Consider the following 19,276-nt stretch of genomic DNA (forward strand, 5'->3'; position numbering starts at 1 on the left):
CTCTTTTGGAATTATCTATGGATATAACATTTTCCTGTTCTTCCCCATTTTTTTTATGCTTGTTGCTGTCCCATAATCCTTTAAGTTGAATCTATAGATATAGTTCCTTTTCACTGTCAATGACGATACCGAATGATTTGTCTCATTGTCCATTGCTTACACATTCTTATGTGATGGAATCCAATGCACTGTTTGATTTGCTTTTTGTTGCTTGATGATGTTAAGGAAAGAAGATTTCTAGTTTCCATGAACTTATTTTCATGTGCATGTTATTCTTGGAAACAAGATTTATATCGCATGGCCATATATTCGTCTTAGAGGTCTCTAGCTACGTGTGCAGTTTTTGCGACACATGCTAAGATTAAATGTAGGACAGCAGACATGTGGTCTTTATCTGTGAATAAGTTGTAATTACATGTTTGTTTTGAAGGTTAACATGCCTTTATTCTCCTATGGTGTAGGTTTTGCTAGTTTGCAAGCGTGATATGCTTTTTTAATATGGCGACAAGAAGAATGAGGGCAACAACTTCTAAATCAAGTGGTGTAACTCCTAATGAGGTCGAATCGAGTTAACCTGCTATTGTGGTCTTCGATCACCACTTCTTATTGCAAAAACAAAGAAAACGCAGGAAGAAGGTTCTATGGATGTGCTAAGTTTGATGGTCAGGTTGCTGCAATTTCTTCATGTGGGTTGACCAAAAAATACCGGATCAAGCGAGGGACATGATAGTTGAACTGCTTGAAAGAAATCAAGCACTATCGGAGTCAAGCCAATCCGGATGCAACGACGATTATGTAAGCTCACCGATAGCTAAAATGAAGGCGCAAAAGGCGAAAAATGGACTTTTAAAGGAAGAGCTTGCAGTGAAGAAAGGGAAGATGCTCTATCAATTGGGATTTTTCTATGCATGTGTTATATCATTATGGGGATTATATTTAATGTGAAAGCCAATGAGAAGTTTCTAAGTCTTCCATAGTACCTTGTTCTAAGTTTGTATTTAATTACTTTATCCCGATTCTCTTTTGCCCTGTAAAATTAGGAAACTCATGTTGCGTGAAAATGTAAACAATTTCGTGTGTTCTTTCAGTGAATGCTATTTTGATGATGATTTTTTAAATGTTTTGTATTACGGTTGATACTCCTAGCGCTTGGTACTCCTCACGGAATATTTCGCTCGCACAAGCCTGTTACGGAATCACGAAATACATATATCAGAATGGTAGCAAAATTCGTGGAACAGAACAACAAGGGATAGCATGTATCGGTCCGCCACAATTCCCCGGAAAATCGACGTCAAGGCTCGCCGAACGAATGAACAACCTTCCAGATTTCGAGGAGTTTGTTAGTGAAAAGTATAGTCAAAATCAAACCAGGTTGTCTGCAATGAACGAGAGATAAGCAACGGAATAATCTCACCTACCCAACCGGCGTAATACCCGAGATGTCTTCCTCTCTTGTGGCGATATGGAAATCTCTAATCTGCCATTTGAAGTTCAACGAACAAATGAAGATTTCTTGACCAGAAAAGGCTAAATCATATGATTGGAGTCATTTACAAAATTATCCATGGAGGAAAGTAGCGGGACTTTTAATCGAGTTTAACCATCCCACGAGCGACGGCATGCCAATGGCTATCTTTGATGCTTCAAAGTCGAGATAAAACAATGTTCACTTTGCTCATACTTGTTTCATTTGCAACAAATGCAAAAAAAATTAGGACTAATTTGACGGAGAATAACAATGCTGGACCCTCGAGAGACAATATTTGGGAAAACAGATCCCAAACCATACTTTTTTAGGACACAATAACTCTAGTGTAGATAGAACAGATATATATACATTATGTATTATGTGCTTAATGTGTAAAATTCTGTGTAATGCATGAGAGTGGGACCTTGATAAACCATCACGTCACAACTGGAGATAGGAAATTAGAAATTTATTTGACGGACTTTGTGGAGAGAGAGAGAGAGAGAGAGAGAGAGAGAGAGAGAGAGAGTCACGTCTCTCCATCTAGCATCACTCACGAGCCCGTGGGGAGAAGGAGAAGGGCCATTTAGTACCACGTGGAATCGCACGGGAAGACTTGACGACCACGAGGGTGAAGGGGGGGGGCGACAACGACGCGACGACGACTCGACAAAAGATCTTTCGAGGACCACGAGGCCTCCGTCCCTATTGTCCGAACATGGGGGGGAAGCATCCGAATCCACCCCCCATGGCATGCTACCTTATTTTTGACATTATGTAAGTTGTGAATATATATGGAGACTGTACTGAGGTGCTCAACAGATATAAAACTCCTATTCAAATAAAGAAACTGAAAAGGAACATGCACGTACCATGGCATGCTGCCTCAGATACACGGATGCAAAACAAAGGTGCTCTTTTCTTAGGCGAGATAAATTTGCACATTGCACTACTGCATCCAAGCATCATAAACAGATGGATTCGATATTCTCAAATGTATACAGCAAAAGGGACGAGTCATTAAACACAGCACGTTCTTTGATAATTACAAAATCACTAAAATTGATTGCTACAAAACACTACAAACCACAAACCATATAAGAAATTGGCCAGCAAAAACAGCACCCAAGATAATGTTAAAGGAGAATTTCTTGTTGCAACTTTCATGAGACAAGACACATTTAGCAAGCACGTCAATCCAAGTCTACTATCTCGGGTGGTTGAACTATCTCGGGTGGTCCACCAGGTTCATCGTGCACTTGATTCATAAGTCGTGAGCTTTTAATTGTATATGGCGTGCCTTTTGTGACTCACTTCCAAATAGGCTTTGCGGGAGCAATTGAAGTATGAGATGACTGAGGCTGTGAACTCATTGGCGGTTGTAATGGTGGCTTCGGCTTTGGCTTCGGCTTCGACTTTATGGCAACATGTTTTTGGGACTGAGGCTGAGAACTTGCCTGGGGGTGCGATGGTGGCTTTGGCTTTACACCGATGTGCTTTCGAGATAAGTTCTTAATGCTTGAAGCTGCAAACTGTCTTGGAGTTGCAATGGTGGCTTTGACTTCACAACAACATGCTTTTGAAGAGCACTTTCAGATGACTGAGGCTGTGCACTAGCTTGGGGATGCGCTTTTGCCATTGAAGCTCCTAAAACTACTCCTCTGTCCGATTGTTTCGATAATCTTGTATCATTTGAGACAGGCTACAAAAGAATGGGTATGTTTTTAGTTCAAGGAGACAATCAGTTCCCATTGTAAAGTGTTAAAACATACTCACATTGAGAATTTGAAGGTTTTTTTTTTTTAGGAGTTGTGTAAACATACCATTTTCTTTTTCTTGTTCGGTTGTGACTGCCCTTGTATCATTTCCATTTCAATGGCGGGTCTTTTAAACTGAAAAAAAAAAAAAAACAAAACAAAAATCAAATGTGACAATGTAATTACAACACATGAATGCATGGCTGGTGAGGTATTACTCACCGGGATTTTTTTAGGTCTGCCGCTAGCTATTGCATTGGCTTGAGCACGAAAAAATCCTTGTCGTTGATTAACACTAGCTTCAGCAAAAGAATTGGCTTGTCCACTACATCCACTTACATTAGCAGTAGCCCAACATCCTCTTTCATTTACACAAGACTGAGCTTTAGCATTGGCTGAAGTATCTTGCACTGGTCTAGTGAGTTTTGTACAAGCATTGACTGAAGTATCTTCTGCTGGCACATCGACTTGAGCAAAAGCATTGGCTGAAGTATCTTCAATTGGTGCACTAGCTTCTGCAAAAGCATTGGCAGCAGTATCTTCTACTTGTGCACTAGCTTCTGCAAAAGCATTGGCAGCAGTATCTTCTACTTGTGCACTAGCTTCTGCAAAAGCATTGGCTGAAGAATTTGTCTGCCCATTATTATCTTGTACAAGTGCACTAGCTTCTGCAGAAGCAATGATGTGGCCTTTGGATCCTCCTTGAGTTGTACTTGCTGTTGCTGTAGCTTTAGCCTGCATATATATACATCATTAGTAAATTGAAATCTTCACATTTATAACTTATAATGCATGAATCTATCACAACATACTTGTCTTTTTTTAGGCCTTGATCCACTGGAATTGGCTTGAGATTGAGCTTCAGGTGCATTTGCATGGGCTTAAAAAGCACATAGTAAGCATTCATGACAAGACAACAGGCTTAGAATCAACAAAATCAATTAGTTAAGAAATACCTTTCTCAAAGGACATCCTTTACAATTATGTCCAACCACATGGCAAGTAGAACAAGTCATTCTCTTACCCTCTTTAGTCATTCTGTTCCCTTTTACAAGCTCAAGTGGTTGCTTTCTTCTACTCCTTTTTGGCCTACCAGGCATCTTTTTGATCGGTGGGGGCTGAGGGGCTTCTTTATTAGTTTTGCCCCAAAATTTCTGTCCTCTCACAGTAGGCATCATGAATTGATAAGCACTTAAGTATTTGTTCTTGTTATAGCAATCGGCTAGGTAGTCACCTGGATCATTTTTCTTGTGGTGTATTGCACATATAGCATGGCAACATGGGATTCCACTAACTTCCCAAGCTCTACAAGAACAAGTATTCAAATTGAAGTCTACAACATATTTGTCACCATTTTCCATAATCTCGTATCCTTGATCTCCATTCCATATCAAATGGCAATATCTACTAGCCACGTATTACGATGTAACTTATGCACAATCCTTGGACCATAATTCATTGTCCACTTAGCACATGCATCCCTTTGACTATGCATTCTATTCATAATCATGATTCTAATATCTTCAAGCATACTCACAATGGCCTTGCACCTAGCTTCCACACACCTACCATTGAAAGCTTCACTAAGATTATTATCAACAACATCACATTTTATGTCAGTGTCAAACTAGGTACGATTAGAATTTTGAAACATATGTGACCCCTTCAATGATTGTTTGCAATATCTAGTTAATATGACAATGCTAGCACTGAGTAAGAGAAGTTCTCTATTCTAAATGCATAGTAGGACTTTCTCATGCTACTAATATATATATATATATATTTCAAAACGGTTGTATTTAGTTTGATGTCACAAGAGACTCACAATATTCAAAAGTTGATATTAATCTGGATAAACTGAAAGTTATTAGCTGAGCATCCTCACTAGTACTAGTGATTTAATGACTTAGAACCTTAACAAAGACCCAAATCACAAGAAAGAAAGAGGAGATGAGTATAAATTATGCAGCTCGATCATCTCACCTTGGTTAACGCCTTAACTAAGGGCATGTCAATTCCTTGGGAAGCAGGACCCTTAATAGCGCGTTGCTCCGAGTCATCACTGGCCAAAAATAACAATAAAAAATGACCGCTTTCCGTCTTCTCGATCAAGACAACAATCGTCGACTTAAATTGACTTCTTTCCTTGATTTCTTCGCATTATTAAATTTAAATGGCAACCCATCAAGTGGCTTACAAAAATAAAAATAAAAATAAAAGATTACCAGCTGTCAAAGTACGAAAATGAGTCGACTTGGATCATCACTTGTTTAATAAGTATTGTTTATAATCTGTCATCATCGACATGATAATATATAATTAAGAGAACAAATGGACAAGGACGGGTTATGCCCATATACGCATGTGATTAGTAGCATCTTCAATTGTTTTCACAATATTAATATTTCCATCGATATTTGTGTGAGGAGGCTTGTGGGGAATCAATACAGGGTGACGATTAGAATATGAAATGTTTATAAAACCTTCAAAGAAGATGAAATTAATAAATGATTCGACTTTAAATCAGTGCTTGTCTACTTTATATAGTCTGTCATCATAGATTAACAAATGTAATTAATAAAGAGAACAAACGGGCAAGATCAGGCCATATTCACGTGACTTGTATATCTAGAGGTGACAATTTGTATAGAAACCCATTTTCCAAATGTTAGTGTCATAGGTTGTGTATGGATCACTTAAAATTTTAAAAACCATTTGAAATGAATTTAAAATGGCGAAACACAACTTTACGTGAGTCTTTTTGGATTTGCATCATATCCATATTCAACCCATCTTGAGTTTAGTAAAATGAACAAATGCTATATTACGACTATAATGCGGAATATCTCCTTTTGATGCCCCCAATACTGTTTAATCTAGTATGATTCACTAGATTATGTCGCAATTGTCTTCTTGTTCACGTGTGTGAGGGGGCTTGTGGGAAAAAAAATTGAAGTTCAGTTCTCGTAATGGTATACAGATCGAAAGAGCTCTTAATCATAAAATAGCCTTGTTTTTTGTTTTATATATTGAATACCAACTTTTGTTAAGTTCTACATATTGATATATTAATAGTTGGGCTAACATACACCTCGTACCTAATTAATGTTGTCCATTAGTTGAAAATAGGTGTTGACCTTTCATGTATTATCTTTCAAAAATAATAAGTTAATTTACATTGTGTATCCTTTCTTAAGAAAATGACAATGTTAATGTACAATTTTCATATTATTCTCCATATTCAATAATTGCAAGATAGAGTAAGTATAATTTTTTGATTGTGAAGAATAAGTGTATTTTGCATTCTGCACTATGTCCTAAAAAAATTAGAACTTTATGTAATATTTGACAATTATTGTGAATTGGATATTAGAAGGTAAGAGAATTGCTGATTAATTGGGAGTGTTTTTAAATATATGTACGGATTTTTCATGGAGTTTTATTTGTAAAAATGTGAGGTTGAATTGCTCATTAGTTTTCTTAATCAATAGTGTGGTCTTTAACTTATATTTCATCCAACCATTATCATAACTTCTATACAATATCTCGGACTCTATTTCAATTCATACCAATATTTGTCATAGGAATTTTAAAGCGTGAAACGGTCAATATTTCTCTATTTTGACATAAATGCCTATATAGTTTGTACATGGTTAAAAAAAAATATTGACAAATATTCAGGATATATTTGAGAAGAATAACTAACTTGAAGTGGGAATGAAGGCAAAATACATTAAAATGAATGTTTGGAATAATATTTAAAAGCACGGTCTTAGATCTATATGTGCTATAAACGGACATCTTGCTATCAGCGTGAGCGAGTGCGTGGTATCCAATGAATTTGCTCTTCACGTGATTTTGTTTGTCATTATTGAATCTCATTTTTCTAAACCGTGAACTGCGGGTTATTTGTGCCTTTTGAGGCAATTTTTTGTCTTAAACTCTCTGATTTGAGGTTCATAATAATTGTAATCAGATGAAAGATTCCCTTTTGCATCATACTTTCCCGAATTCCAAGATTGGCTTTTGCTAGGAACACTGCTGCCTAGTGCAAATGCACGAATGCCAACACTATTGTCTTGGGTACATATGCCTTCCACGATATTTAATTCACTAATTGCTTGGTGACCATGTGCGCCAAGTTGGATTATGATGTAACAAAAGGGTTCATCCTCCTTGGATACCCAAAAAAAAAGAATAATAATATTGGTAAATCAGGCATGCGGACGAAAGGGAAGGACACTGTGGCTAGAAAGCAAAGAGTCTCGCACATATTTTTATGAGAGATCCAAGTGCGCTACAAACCTAACTGAAAAGCAAACGAGGTTGCACGAATGAAGATACCTTAAAACTAAAATTGGACTGTCATCTTAATTAAGTCTCCATAACAAGCCCACTTCATTTTAGGACCTTTGAAATGTAGGTCAGCCCAATTAAGTTTTTTACGGTTGTTAACCAAACAATTGAACCATGGAAACAATGGCATGTTGCTTCATGTAACAAATAACGAAGAAACAGTCAATTTTCAAAATGTTAAATCTAAATCCCAAAGCTCTCGCACTTAAGAAAGCCGTTGGGGCACATGGATAGTTATTGAACTCCACCAGCCATGATCTATACGAACACATGAGAGTCACGATTTTCTTGTTTTCCTGAATATTTTTCTTGATGAATTCCTAAGGAACAGCTTTGGAATACGCATGTTTGAACTACCAATTTATGACATTAGCATAAGCTGAGGAGAGAAGCACAAACAATATAGATTGCTAACTTGAGTAGCTTTAAGGAGCAATCTTTAACTGACCAACAAAAGCCATCGATCTTAACCTAGTTGCTTGTCACAATCTTTCTTACTGAAATTAGACGTCAAATATGTTTTCGGAAGAGGTGGGAATGGGGCAGGGCTAAATTCTGGGCGGAAGAAAGCTACCTGATGCAAGGCAAAGGTGCACCTTGGATTAAGCTGAGAACTTTGAAGAAAATAACAGAGTTACACGTTTTCCTACACAAACCAAATTCAACTTAGCAAAACTAACTTAAAATATGAGGCAGTATAGGTAGCGTCAATAATGGAATTGGAATATGCCAGTGATAAATTAAGCTCGAGATCTCAGCACGCGTCTCTTTGTAACAAGTTGGCTATATCACCAACTTGAAAAAAGGGATGCTCTAATTCAAATTCGCTCGCTAATTCAAGAGTAGCGGGATGCCTTTACTGTAGAGCCACAGATAACCAACTCAGGGCGACTCTGCATCTCGAATGTTTGATCTCTTACGTACTGAGCTGTTTCGCTAATAAAAGAGCGTGATGTGAGCAAGAAACATGGCTTATGAAATTACTAGTGATGCCCCCTCGAGCGGGTGGATGGATGGTTCCTTAGCTTCACCATCCATGACGAAGCGGTAAGGCCAAAACAGGTAACATGTCCAGAGGCTGGGAATGATCATGGTGAAAAGCCAACACGAAAGAAAACTATGAGATTGGTAAGGGGTGGACCTAAGAAAGTTGATCAATCAGCCGAAGCTGTTGCAGGATCATCTGCCGTATAGTTTCGTTTCTTTCTATTCTGCTCAAGTTACTGGTAAATGAGCAGCTTACCAGTCGCATATCGTGAGAGGCAGTGCAGGTGTCGAGAATAATTTGAGGACAAAAGCTATAACGGTACGGAATTTAAAAATACAAAGAGAGGCAACAGGTGAGTTTAATTTTTCACAAGACTTCTAAGATCCTAATCTTTCCAATAGCGCTATGTCAAGTGAAGCAGATTACTCTCATCCATTTTCGACATAGACAAACACTTGTCATTAATCTTCTCTTCAAGATTCGTCACTCTCTAAAGATTCACTCTCTCTCTAGCCTCTACTAGTCGAATCTTCTCCTTCAACTTCTCCTTTTGGGCCATCAACCTCTTATATAACTTTCTTGTGACCAGAACTTTCAGGGTCTTTGCTGGAAGCGATGCACAATCAAGCATCAAAAGCAATGACTAAATGCCACAGCAGGAGTTGCAATATGCTTTCAAAACAAAGCAGGATCCGATGTGAAACAGAAAATGAGCATCAACAAAATATCAGATTTTTTAGTTGAATGATGAAAGAATATGAGCAATCGTTCGATCATAATACTGCAATTGCAAAAACTCTCTTGGTTGCTCGTGAATCTGAACTATATTACTCAAAGCTTCCCCTGAATAGACATATTTAGGCATTGCCATCAATTTGCACATAATCAGTCGAAACAATGCGCATAAAAATAGTTAGGAAATAATAGTTTATGAAATGATTGGAAAGGGGCCGGTATATATGTCTGCAATTGATATGGGCATGCTGTAATTTTGATTAAAAGTGGTATCATTAGTTTTCCTATTTTATGCCCTCCCTTCACACTACAATATTTCCCATCATTTGATTCATAATTCATTATTTATCATCTGACCAGGGAAACATTCGAGATGATCAAGATGTCCTTGTGAGGGCACACACGGGATGACGGGATGCAGCAGAAAGAAGTGGCTGGAAGCAGTGTGCTGCTCTACCTCCGAGGGCATGATGGAAGAGGAGCAGGTTTAAGGCACATATCACATGCCTATAACATGCAAGACGATAGGCATGATACCATGGAAGCAAATGTGGAGCTTGGATTGCCCGTTGACCATAGAGAGTATGGAATTGGTGCTCAGGTATTTCTTCTTTAAAGTCAGAAACTATACTGATGTGAGAGGCAACTGTTGGAGAGATTGTACATCATTTTGTAGGACAACTAGAGGAAGCTGGTGACTAAAGCAGACCTTCAGGTTCTCATCTTAAAAAGACAAGATCTAATTACTCTAATGAATCACTCCATCATTAATATTTTTATAGCATTTGACGCATTTGTTTAAGTGCTTAACATATTGACCAGTGCTGCAGATGTGGCGTGACCTGGGAATCAGAACTATGAGGCTGATGAAGTATGTGGGACTTGAAGGTTATGGCTTGATTATTGCTTAGAGTCCCTTCAGTAACTCCCATAATAAAGGAGAACAAGAGATACTTTGAGACAAAATGCTCCAAGATGGGGCACATCTATGGAGCGGGCAACCTCATCAGCAAAAACGGCAAACTGAGCAGTTCTGTTTCTTCGGATCTGGCTGTCTGACTCATAGGCACCGCTGGATGGTTTGACTGCTTATGATTAATTTGGGTGAAACAAGCAAATTCACTGGCGGTGTTACTGCTCTATGTTTCAAAGCCCTATGGTCAAGAACATTGGGACACCTGCTGACAATGAGTTTTGGAAATTTTGTTGCGGTTCAGTTTTATAATTATTTTTCTGGCGATGTCATTCATCCATTTTGTCAGGAGAAAAGGTGAAAGACTAGCCCTCTAATTGAAACTTCTTTTTGTGTTATTGATGGATGGCAAGAATTATCCTTAATTCACCTTTCCGCGAATCTGTGCATTGATCTCTAGAGACCTCCCCATATTTCATGACCACAGAGTTGTTACAGGACATTCTTTCTTTCCTCTTCTGTGGCCACCTCAATTGTGACAGATATTACTCTAAGGAAGACACTAAAGTCTGTAATAAATCAACTCTCCATGGGGGCAATAGATAAGGATTCCTTTCGACCTTTTATTTTATCGATCCCATGCTAACCATGAGTTCGAACTTTGTTGAATAAAGATGCAATATGCAAGGAGGTTGGCAATGAGGCACGCAAGTACCTGGAATTTTGGAAGATGGAATTTCCCTGTGTAATGTTTACTACTCTCCCAAAAAATCAGGAAATACATCAATGTTAAGTTAGTTGCGGTCGAATGTTTTGCTTTCTTTGATCTGATAAATTAAACAAAACATAGTGAGGCAGAGGTTTTACTGTAGACCTACCAAAGTTGACAACCAAGTCTTGACAATCCTAGAGTACAGAAGTCTCCTTCCTTCAGATAAGTTTCTTCTCTGAAATGCGGCTCAATTCGCAGTGAAATTTTCTGAGCCATTTGTGGGAAGTACACTGGCCATTATCCGTTCCAATATTTAGGAGTCGTGGTATGCATATATTGCGAAAACCTCGCAATTGAATAATAAAATAAATTGAACACCAAATTTACGTGATTCGGTTGTAGTGACGTACGTCCACAGGAAAGCAACAACGAATTCTACTATAAATCAAGCGATACAATGAATATTACACATTCGAGTCACTTAAACACTCTCAATGTTACTCGAGCCCCAATTCCATTCAATAACACATGCAGTGTTTAACCCCACAACTTCTCGGGAAATAATTTCTCAATCTCGCGAAGAAATTCACAAATCTTACCACATGATTTCACGGTTACAAACCCTAGTCTTCCTTGGATGTAATTTCACAAACAAGAACAATGAGATAACCCACGTCAAGCACTCGCTTGAAAACGGCGCTTCAAGAAGCCTTCACATCAACAACGGAGGAACACCAAACACTCATGCAGTGCTTCAAGACCTCTTCGTGATCAACTCAGCCGCCCACGGCCACAATGTTAGGACGTCAAGGAAATACATATTGACCCTTTAGGGTAGTTAAGCAACCAGAAACCTTAAAGAAGCGCCAAATTTGAGGGAGATGCCAAAATGGAAATATAGAACAAAAACTAGTACAAAGAAATAATAAACCATGAACAGAAATGAGTCTCATTTTCATCAACTCGCAACAGCTGAATAAAGGAGGCATAATTAGAAATCTTGAATTCATATTGACACCGTGAACAGTCTAGAATAACACAACCGATGAGCACCTCAATCAATGTGAATCTGATCCTTACCACCACTGCTGAAGATGGAGACTTTGAACACAACATCATCCCTATCGATGAGCTCAAACACGCAGACATTTCCTATACACAAATGAGTTTTTCTTGAAAATGCTGGCCAACCAGCAGAGAAGAACACTTGGATTTCCCGCATATATCTTGAGAGCTTCATCGGCCACGACCTGTCTGAATACCTAAGAGTTCCCTCTTTCTTGTTTTCTTGAATATGTCGCCTGGCAAATTGACCGGGAACATGCTGCACATGGGTAGACGTTTGAACAACCAATGTATCCGAAAGAAGGACAATAATTTAAGCATGCACCCTTGGAAAGAAAGCACAAAAGGCCAGCTTTAGTCAACAGTCTTAAGAGGCTCATGAAAGCCTTTGATCTTAACCCGCAAAGTAAAGCATTTTCAAACAAATTACTGCCATTAATTGTATTTTAGGTTAGTACTCAATTCAAGTGACTATCTTTTCACTAAGATAGTGATGGAGCAGCTAATGTGGACTAAACCTGGCCTCGTGATTCTTGGGCTCATCAGATTAGCCCTTTTTAATTATGAACAAGTTAGGCCCCTTATAATTATTCTCTCTCGCTCTCGCTCTCTCTCTCTCTCTCTCTCTCTCTCTCTCTCTCTCTCTCTTTTAGTTCTTTCATTTTTCTCAGAACTCCATGAAATCTTCAATGCACCAGATTTTAATCATATCAACAACATGAACTTTAGAGCTACCTTAAATATCAATATACCAAAGCCTGAAATCGTTAACATATATTCTTTACCCTCAGCCACCTACATTCATCACCAAACCGCCACCATCCGCCACCACCCATCCTCGATTATAACTCCACAATGATGCTTATTGTGCAGCAAACAAAATGGAACATACCTAGTAAAGTTAAGTCGAGGATCGTAAGAAATCAATGTTCATCAAGAGTCTGCCGTTCATTTCCTCGCCAGTATCCACCATGAGAACAATGCACAAAACAAAACAACACACGAGTTACTCTCAGTCTTAGATTCAAATTTCACGAAATAGGAGAAGTATAAATGAATTGAAGATGCCATTGTGGTTTTAACGTGTGATGAGCATTCGCATCTACAGATTCAAGCGGATTTTCCTCAGAGATATTTCGCAACTTCGTTGGAGCATTTTCACAAACAGTTGGCTAGCATTTCGATGGGTAAGCTTAACTGTATCAACGAAACAGAGACTCGTCCCCTGACTATGATTGGCTTATCAAAGAACGTAGACCCCACTAACAAACACTCGTTTAGAGTCAGTTTTCATACAGATCGTGTTTCTATATTCTCAGCCACAGAACTATGAAAAGACAGAGCATGGAAGAACTCACCTTGAAGATGGAATTTCTCGACACGAGCGAGGATCAAATGAAGAACCGTGGCCTCAGAAACCCGTCTCTGGTGATTCATGCTGATGAATAAGCTTAGAACGACAGGTTGAGCTTATCGGACGCACGGACAGCGTGTCTCGAATATGGTCCGATTGTAATGGGGGGCACGAATGTCCCCATCATCATCAAAGCCACGCAGGCTCTTGCTGTTGCTTGCCGACCATAGGTACCGCAGCTGGAAAACTCCGTCCTCGGACGAAGCTGACGCCAACTATTGTCCAAGCCCAGGCCATCGTCGCCTGAAGTTCTGCTGCCGAACAGGAACCATTTGACTAGAGAGAACGCTATCCTAACAACAGCGCAGGCAAAGATGTCGAGATGAAGGAGGCTGCGATGGTGAAAGGAGAAACCGAGAAGGAGCAGGAGGTCATGAGGTGTTTTTCGCGGGCGAAAGGGGCCCCGAACGAAGGCTCAAACTTCTCTTATGCACTAACGGTAAAACAGGGCAAGACAGAGGACTTCTCGCCATCGGTGGGGAGGTGATCGCTGGTGACGATGGAGGACGTCCGACAACGAAGGAGAAAAAAAGGGATTTTGCTAGATTCAGTCTTATGAGATTTTTCCTTTTGCGTTTTTGTTTGATTACTAGTAGAGATAAGTTTAAGTAACTCAAATCTTAAGGTGGCAAGTGTCATGCTCTAAATGATTGACCGGTTTCATAGATTAAAATTTCTTTAATTGAATCCAATGTCTCTTTCACCATCTCTAGATCAAATGTCTAAAAAATTTTAGAAACTAAGGATATTCCCATTTCTATTTTGAGTCTGGTTAAATTCTTCCATTTAACCAAAAACTCGACCTTCGGCCATTTGTATGAAATTTTAAAATTTAAAGGACTAATATCGACACCTATTTGCAATTTTTTTACATTTAGAGCTGACTTTTTCTATAAGTTTGACAAAAGAATCAATCTAAAAGTCAATTCTTAATCTATAGACAAATTGATGCCTAATTACTAGTGGAGTTAAATGCTCCTAATCTCTACATGCAATTAAGGTACTAAAGACACTAATCTTATTTATTTATTTTTTGTCAAGAAACGAGTCTTGACACATTCATAGATCACAAGTTTTGAATTTTCTAACTTTAATTTTCAAAAAATGTTCAAGTATCAGCATCACTTAAAATCAATCTTTGAATTCTTAACATAGTGAACAAAAATCAGTACATTCATTTATAGCAAATAAGGCTTAAATAGAGTGGTGGGGGCGTTGCCTCCAACTCAAAATAACTTCGAGTTGGAAACATAATTTGACTAGCAATTGTCGCGTACAATCAAGTGCTTTTTTTTTTTTTTTTTTTTTTTTGGTCGAAGTGAAAACGCTTTGATTGATACTAAGTCGGTGGATTACAAATAGTAGGAAAATCAACACATAAGATAAGAAAGAGTTCGTGCGGGGATTAGTAACCCAATTACCCGGCAAGGAATCGGAGCTGTGTGATTTTGCGACCCGTCCGCGGCTCGGTTGGACTCGCGCGGTTCAAATTGCAAGCAAACATCCTTCATCTGGCCCAGTAATTGTCGGCAGTCCAGTACAATCAAGTGCTTCGCCATACAACTTCCTAACAATTTTTTTTATAATTTTTTTATTTAGCCGTAAAAAGTAGACGCATGGACTGCTTTCTTTGTATTTTTCACTTTCTTGCAAAAGCTTTGGTTAAACACAAAATGTTAGGACATCAAGAAAATACATATTAAACCTTTCAGGGCAGTTGAGCAACCAGAAACCTTAAAGAAGCGCCAAATTTGAGGGACTCTTGCCAAAATGAAAATATAGAACCAAAACTAGCACCAAGAAACAATAAAACATGAACAAAAAAGGGTCTCATTTTCATCAATTTGCACAAGCTGAATAAAGGAGGCATAATTAGATATCTTGAATTCATATTGACGCTGTGAACAATCTAGAGTAACATGTTCGATGGACAACTCAATCAATGTGAATCTGATCTTTACCACCACTGCTGAAGATGGAGACTTTGAACACAACATCATCCCTATCAATGAGCTCAAACACGCAGACATTTCCTTCACACAAATGAGTTTCTCTTGCAAATGCTCGCCAACCAGCAGAGAAGAACACTCGGATTCCCCGCGTATATCTTGAGAGCTTCACCGGCCAGGACCTGTCTGAATACCTAAGAGTTCCTTCTTTCTTGTTTTCTTGAATATGTTGCCTGACAAATCGACCGGGAACATGCTGCACATGGGTAGACGTTTGAACAACCAATGTATGCCGAAAGAAGGACAATAATGTAAGCATGCGCCCTTGGAAAGAAAGCACACAAAGGAGGCTTTAGTCAACAGTCTTAAGAGGATCATGAAAGCCATTGATCTTAACCCGCAATGTAAAGCATTTTCAAACAAATTACTGCCATTAATTGTATTTAAGGTTAGTACTCAATTCAAGTGACACTCTATCTTTTCACTAAGATAGTGATGGAGCACCTTGTCAAGGATATCAAAGTGAATGGATAGTCCCCACCTAATTACTGTCTTTACTACTGTTCTTTCTTCTTCTTTTGCCTGAGTCCGCGTTACTCCACCATTGGGATGCCCCACGATCACTCCCAAGGAAAATCATTTCATATGGTTCCCAATACAAACCAAATCAAGAAAACACAATATTGATGCGAGATTAGATAGAGATCGTAATTGAACTTGAAATATGGCAGTGATGGATCAGGCTCAAGATTGTACCATTTTCCTAAAATGAGACTGTTGTATCACCAGTTCGAAGAAGGGATGCTCCGAATCAAATTTACCGTCTAATTCAGGAGTAGTGAGAGGCCTCGAAGGAGTAGGATCACAAAACACTGGCTCAGAACGGTTCATTCTGCATTTAGACTCGTTGTTCCTGCCTGGAATTAAAATGAGAACTTTAAAAGACATTATCAGTGTGAATGTTTCTTTGATTGACTATGAAGATCTTTAGCATAAAAGTCATGTCATGCCATAACCAGCCCAAAGTTTCACTATAAATAATGTAAATCAAGTTTCCACCTGCACTGCTGAAAATGTAGACTCTGAACACAATATCATCTCTATCAATTAGCTCGAACACGCAAACATTTCCAACACGCAAGTGAGTTCCTCTCACGAATGCAATCCAACCAGAAGAGAACTGCATCGACCCACTGGGATAAGTCCTAAGCTTTACCGGCCATGTTCTGTTTGAATGCCTGAGAGTCACGATTTCCTTGATTTGCTGAATGTGCTGCCTGATGAACCAACGAGGAACATTCTGCCCACACGCATATTTGAACAAACCGTGATTTATAAAGAAAGACTGGGGAAGCATTCCTTTATTCAAGCGAGCAAGCAAAATGTAGATCGACATGGTAGTTTTAGTAACTCTCATCAACAGTCTTAACAGGACAAAAGTCAATATGTCAAAGTCTCTGCTCTTAGAATTGGCACGAGGGGTAGAGGATCTTTGCCTTTCTAAACAAATGGGAATGAACAGATCCAAGGAAAACGCTATGTAGTTTCCTAAAGAAATCCAACCAGCTTAGGAAAGAAGTCAAAATAGTAAGTGAATTAAACTCTCAATCTTACCACTACATGATGTTCAATATAAGATGGCCGGATCACCACCTTGAAAAAAGGATACTCCGAGTCAAATTCGCAGGCCAATTCAAAACTACGGAGAGGCCACGAACTCATAGGACCACCAAAATTTCGCTCAGGATGGCTAGCTCTGCACCTAGATTGTCCGATCCCTTCTGTTCTTTAAAAAAATGAAATGCTTATATGATGCCAGTCTGAAGTTTTCATTAGTTGACTCACTTACCATGAAAAGATTTAGCACAGAATGGAAGTTAATACTGACATGGAAATCAAGATTTAGATAAGTTGACCAAACGAAAAATTCGCTTCCTTTGCCTTAGAAGTTGTAACTACTTAACCATAATAAGCATTACCGAATCCATTATGCTATCAGTCAACATAAACAAGCTTATCAAAAATTTCTCAAGTACTTGAAAAGATCTAACAAAGGAGAGAGTGATGTAAGAAGAAACGTGACTTATAAAATGACAAGTCACACCTTCGAGATCTGGTGAGGAGCAGCTTGGACTCAGCTGAGAACATGATGAATGTGGGTCGACCCTCTTCTTCTGACAAGGAGCAAAATCCTCCGAATCTTCAACTTCTATGACATTCTCCCTCTTCGGCGAGATAAATCCACTCCCGAGGTTTGATATGCTGCTCAAAGAATAATTGATCTCCGAAGCACTCCTATCGAATATCATCACACGAAAAGTGGAGTTCCCTTTATATTTGAAAACTACGAGGTGACCGGGACCAATGGAGTAATGCTGCATAAATTCTCGCCACCCTTTCCACAACCAAACTGTGCCGTCGTTAAGTTTTTCTACTCCCATACTCCAGGTCAATTGCCCAGAACCTCGAGTAGCACCAAGCTCAGAGATCCTTTCCATATCTTCGTAAGAACTTTTTCGGAATTCCCTATTCAGAAAACTCAAAGTTATACTTCCAGCACTAAAATTCATCAAAATTAGATCGAAAGTGCAGGGAAAAAAGGAAAAGCACTAGGCAAATTTTAACTTCTGCAACATGGCAATGGAAGATCGGTTTGCACACAAGCAGGGTGTCACCGGGCAAGTAAGGATCGAGTTTTAGCTATAGTTGCTTCATTTGACAAGAGTCAAAACTAGAGAGACCCAACACCTTTGTCCACACTATCCTTAGCCAACCAATCCTCAATTCCAATAAAGAGAACTGATTTTTATCTTGAATCAATCAAAATGAACTGATTTTTAGCTAGAATCAATCAAAATGAACACTTTTTTTCTACAGGGTATTCGTTTTTTCTCTCTTTCCGCAAGAATCAAAAGGATTACTCAAAGCCAAATGCATGGAAAGATCCCCAGATTGAATGTAAACAGCAGCACGAGGGGCGACAGTTCTAAACCAAGACGGAAACATCGCTGCGAAAAAGCGGGAACTTACGAGCTTCCCAGATTCGAGGGTGTCGGAGAGAATTATCTTGAAGAAGTGAGGGCTCTCGAGACGAGGTCCCGTCGCGGTATCTGGGTCGACGCCTCCATCTTCTCTCCGGCGACGGCGACCGCTAGCCATGTACACAGGGATCAGTGAAGGAGGAGGGAGGGGAAGGGGTTTTGTGCTATTTGCCTTGTGTTCTTGAGGCAACCTTCTTGTGAAAGAACCTTGCCGTTGACTGGTAATGTCATTGATGATATCATGATAAACATTTATATTATTATTTTATTTTATTTTGGGACAGGAGGAACCGCCTACCGCTGACAGCCTCGGTGAAACCCCCGTGTGACCCAACACATGACCCACTACTACGGTGTCACGCTTAAGAATCCTAACGACAATGCGGGGATTTGAACCTCTTCTTGTCATGAGGAGGAGTCGGCTTGAACCAACGCTGCCACTAAGAGCAGTGGTATAAACATTTATATTATTTATGTCCTAAAAGGGCACAAATACTATACTACAAAACAAAAAAGTATAAATATCAATCCTGTCCATAAGAGATAAGCATGGTCTGGATGAACAGTTCTCACCTTTGAATCAGGAACCACCCACTAAGAACTAATTCCGAAAATTTAGAATCGGGAATCGTCTGTTCGTTTCATATATCAAACCGTCAATCCGGTACGATTCTCAAGTGAGTCATTGGAATCGATCCCAATCCCTACAAAGCTTATTCGGCCTTATACTGGATTGAATTGCGAACCGTTGATTAAAAAATTATAGAGCAAAACAAATAAACAATGCTTGTCAGTTAAAAACTTAATTTCTTCGAACGTCATGGTGTAGTCCTCTTAAGATTTCCCGACACCAAAAACATGTGAAGAATTAGATT

The 19,276-nt window shown here is 39.0% G+C and overlaps 1 protein-coding gene across 2 annotated transcripts; it reads right to left on the reverse strand.

The window, feature by feature from the left end:
- Positions 1-11,774: 11,774 nt before the first annotated feature.
- Positions 11,775-17,805, reverse strand: LOC120295291 (B3 domain-containing transcription factor VRN1-like). 2 transcript variants are annotated; one of them, XM_039316302.1, is made up of 8 exons: positions 17,465-17,805; positions 16,975-17,141; positions 16,420-16,660; positions 16,117-16,277; positions 15,373-15,616; positions 13,356-13,699; positions 12,890-13,194; positions 11,775-12,256 (listed from the first exon to the last, which is right to left on the reverse strand). In XM_039316302.1, exons 1-6 carry the CDS (start codon positions 17,799-17,801, stop codon positions 13,449-13,451), a joined length of 1,401 nt encoding a protein of 466 aa, XP_039172236.1. In that variant the 5' UTR covers positions 17,802-17,805; the 3' UTR covers positions 11,775-12,256; positions 12,890-13,194; positions 13,356-13,448. The 2 variants fall into 2 exon arrangements, with proteins under 2 accessions (XP_039172236.1, XP_039172237.1); XM_039316303.1 differs by lacking the exons at positions 11,775-12,256; positions 12,890-13,194; positions 13,356-13,699 and having other exon boundaries at positions 15,203-15,616.
- Positions 17,806-19,276: the final 1,471 nt, after the last annotated feature.

Source organism: Eucalyptus grandis, chromosome 7 (assembly GCF_016545825.1).
Source record: "Eucalyptus grandis isolate ANBG69807.140 chromosome 7, ASM1654582v1, whole genome shotgun sequence".
Lineage (NCBI taxonomy): Eukaryota > Viridiplantae > Streptophyta > Magnoliopsida > Myrtales > Myrtaceae > Eucalyptus > Eucalyptus grandis.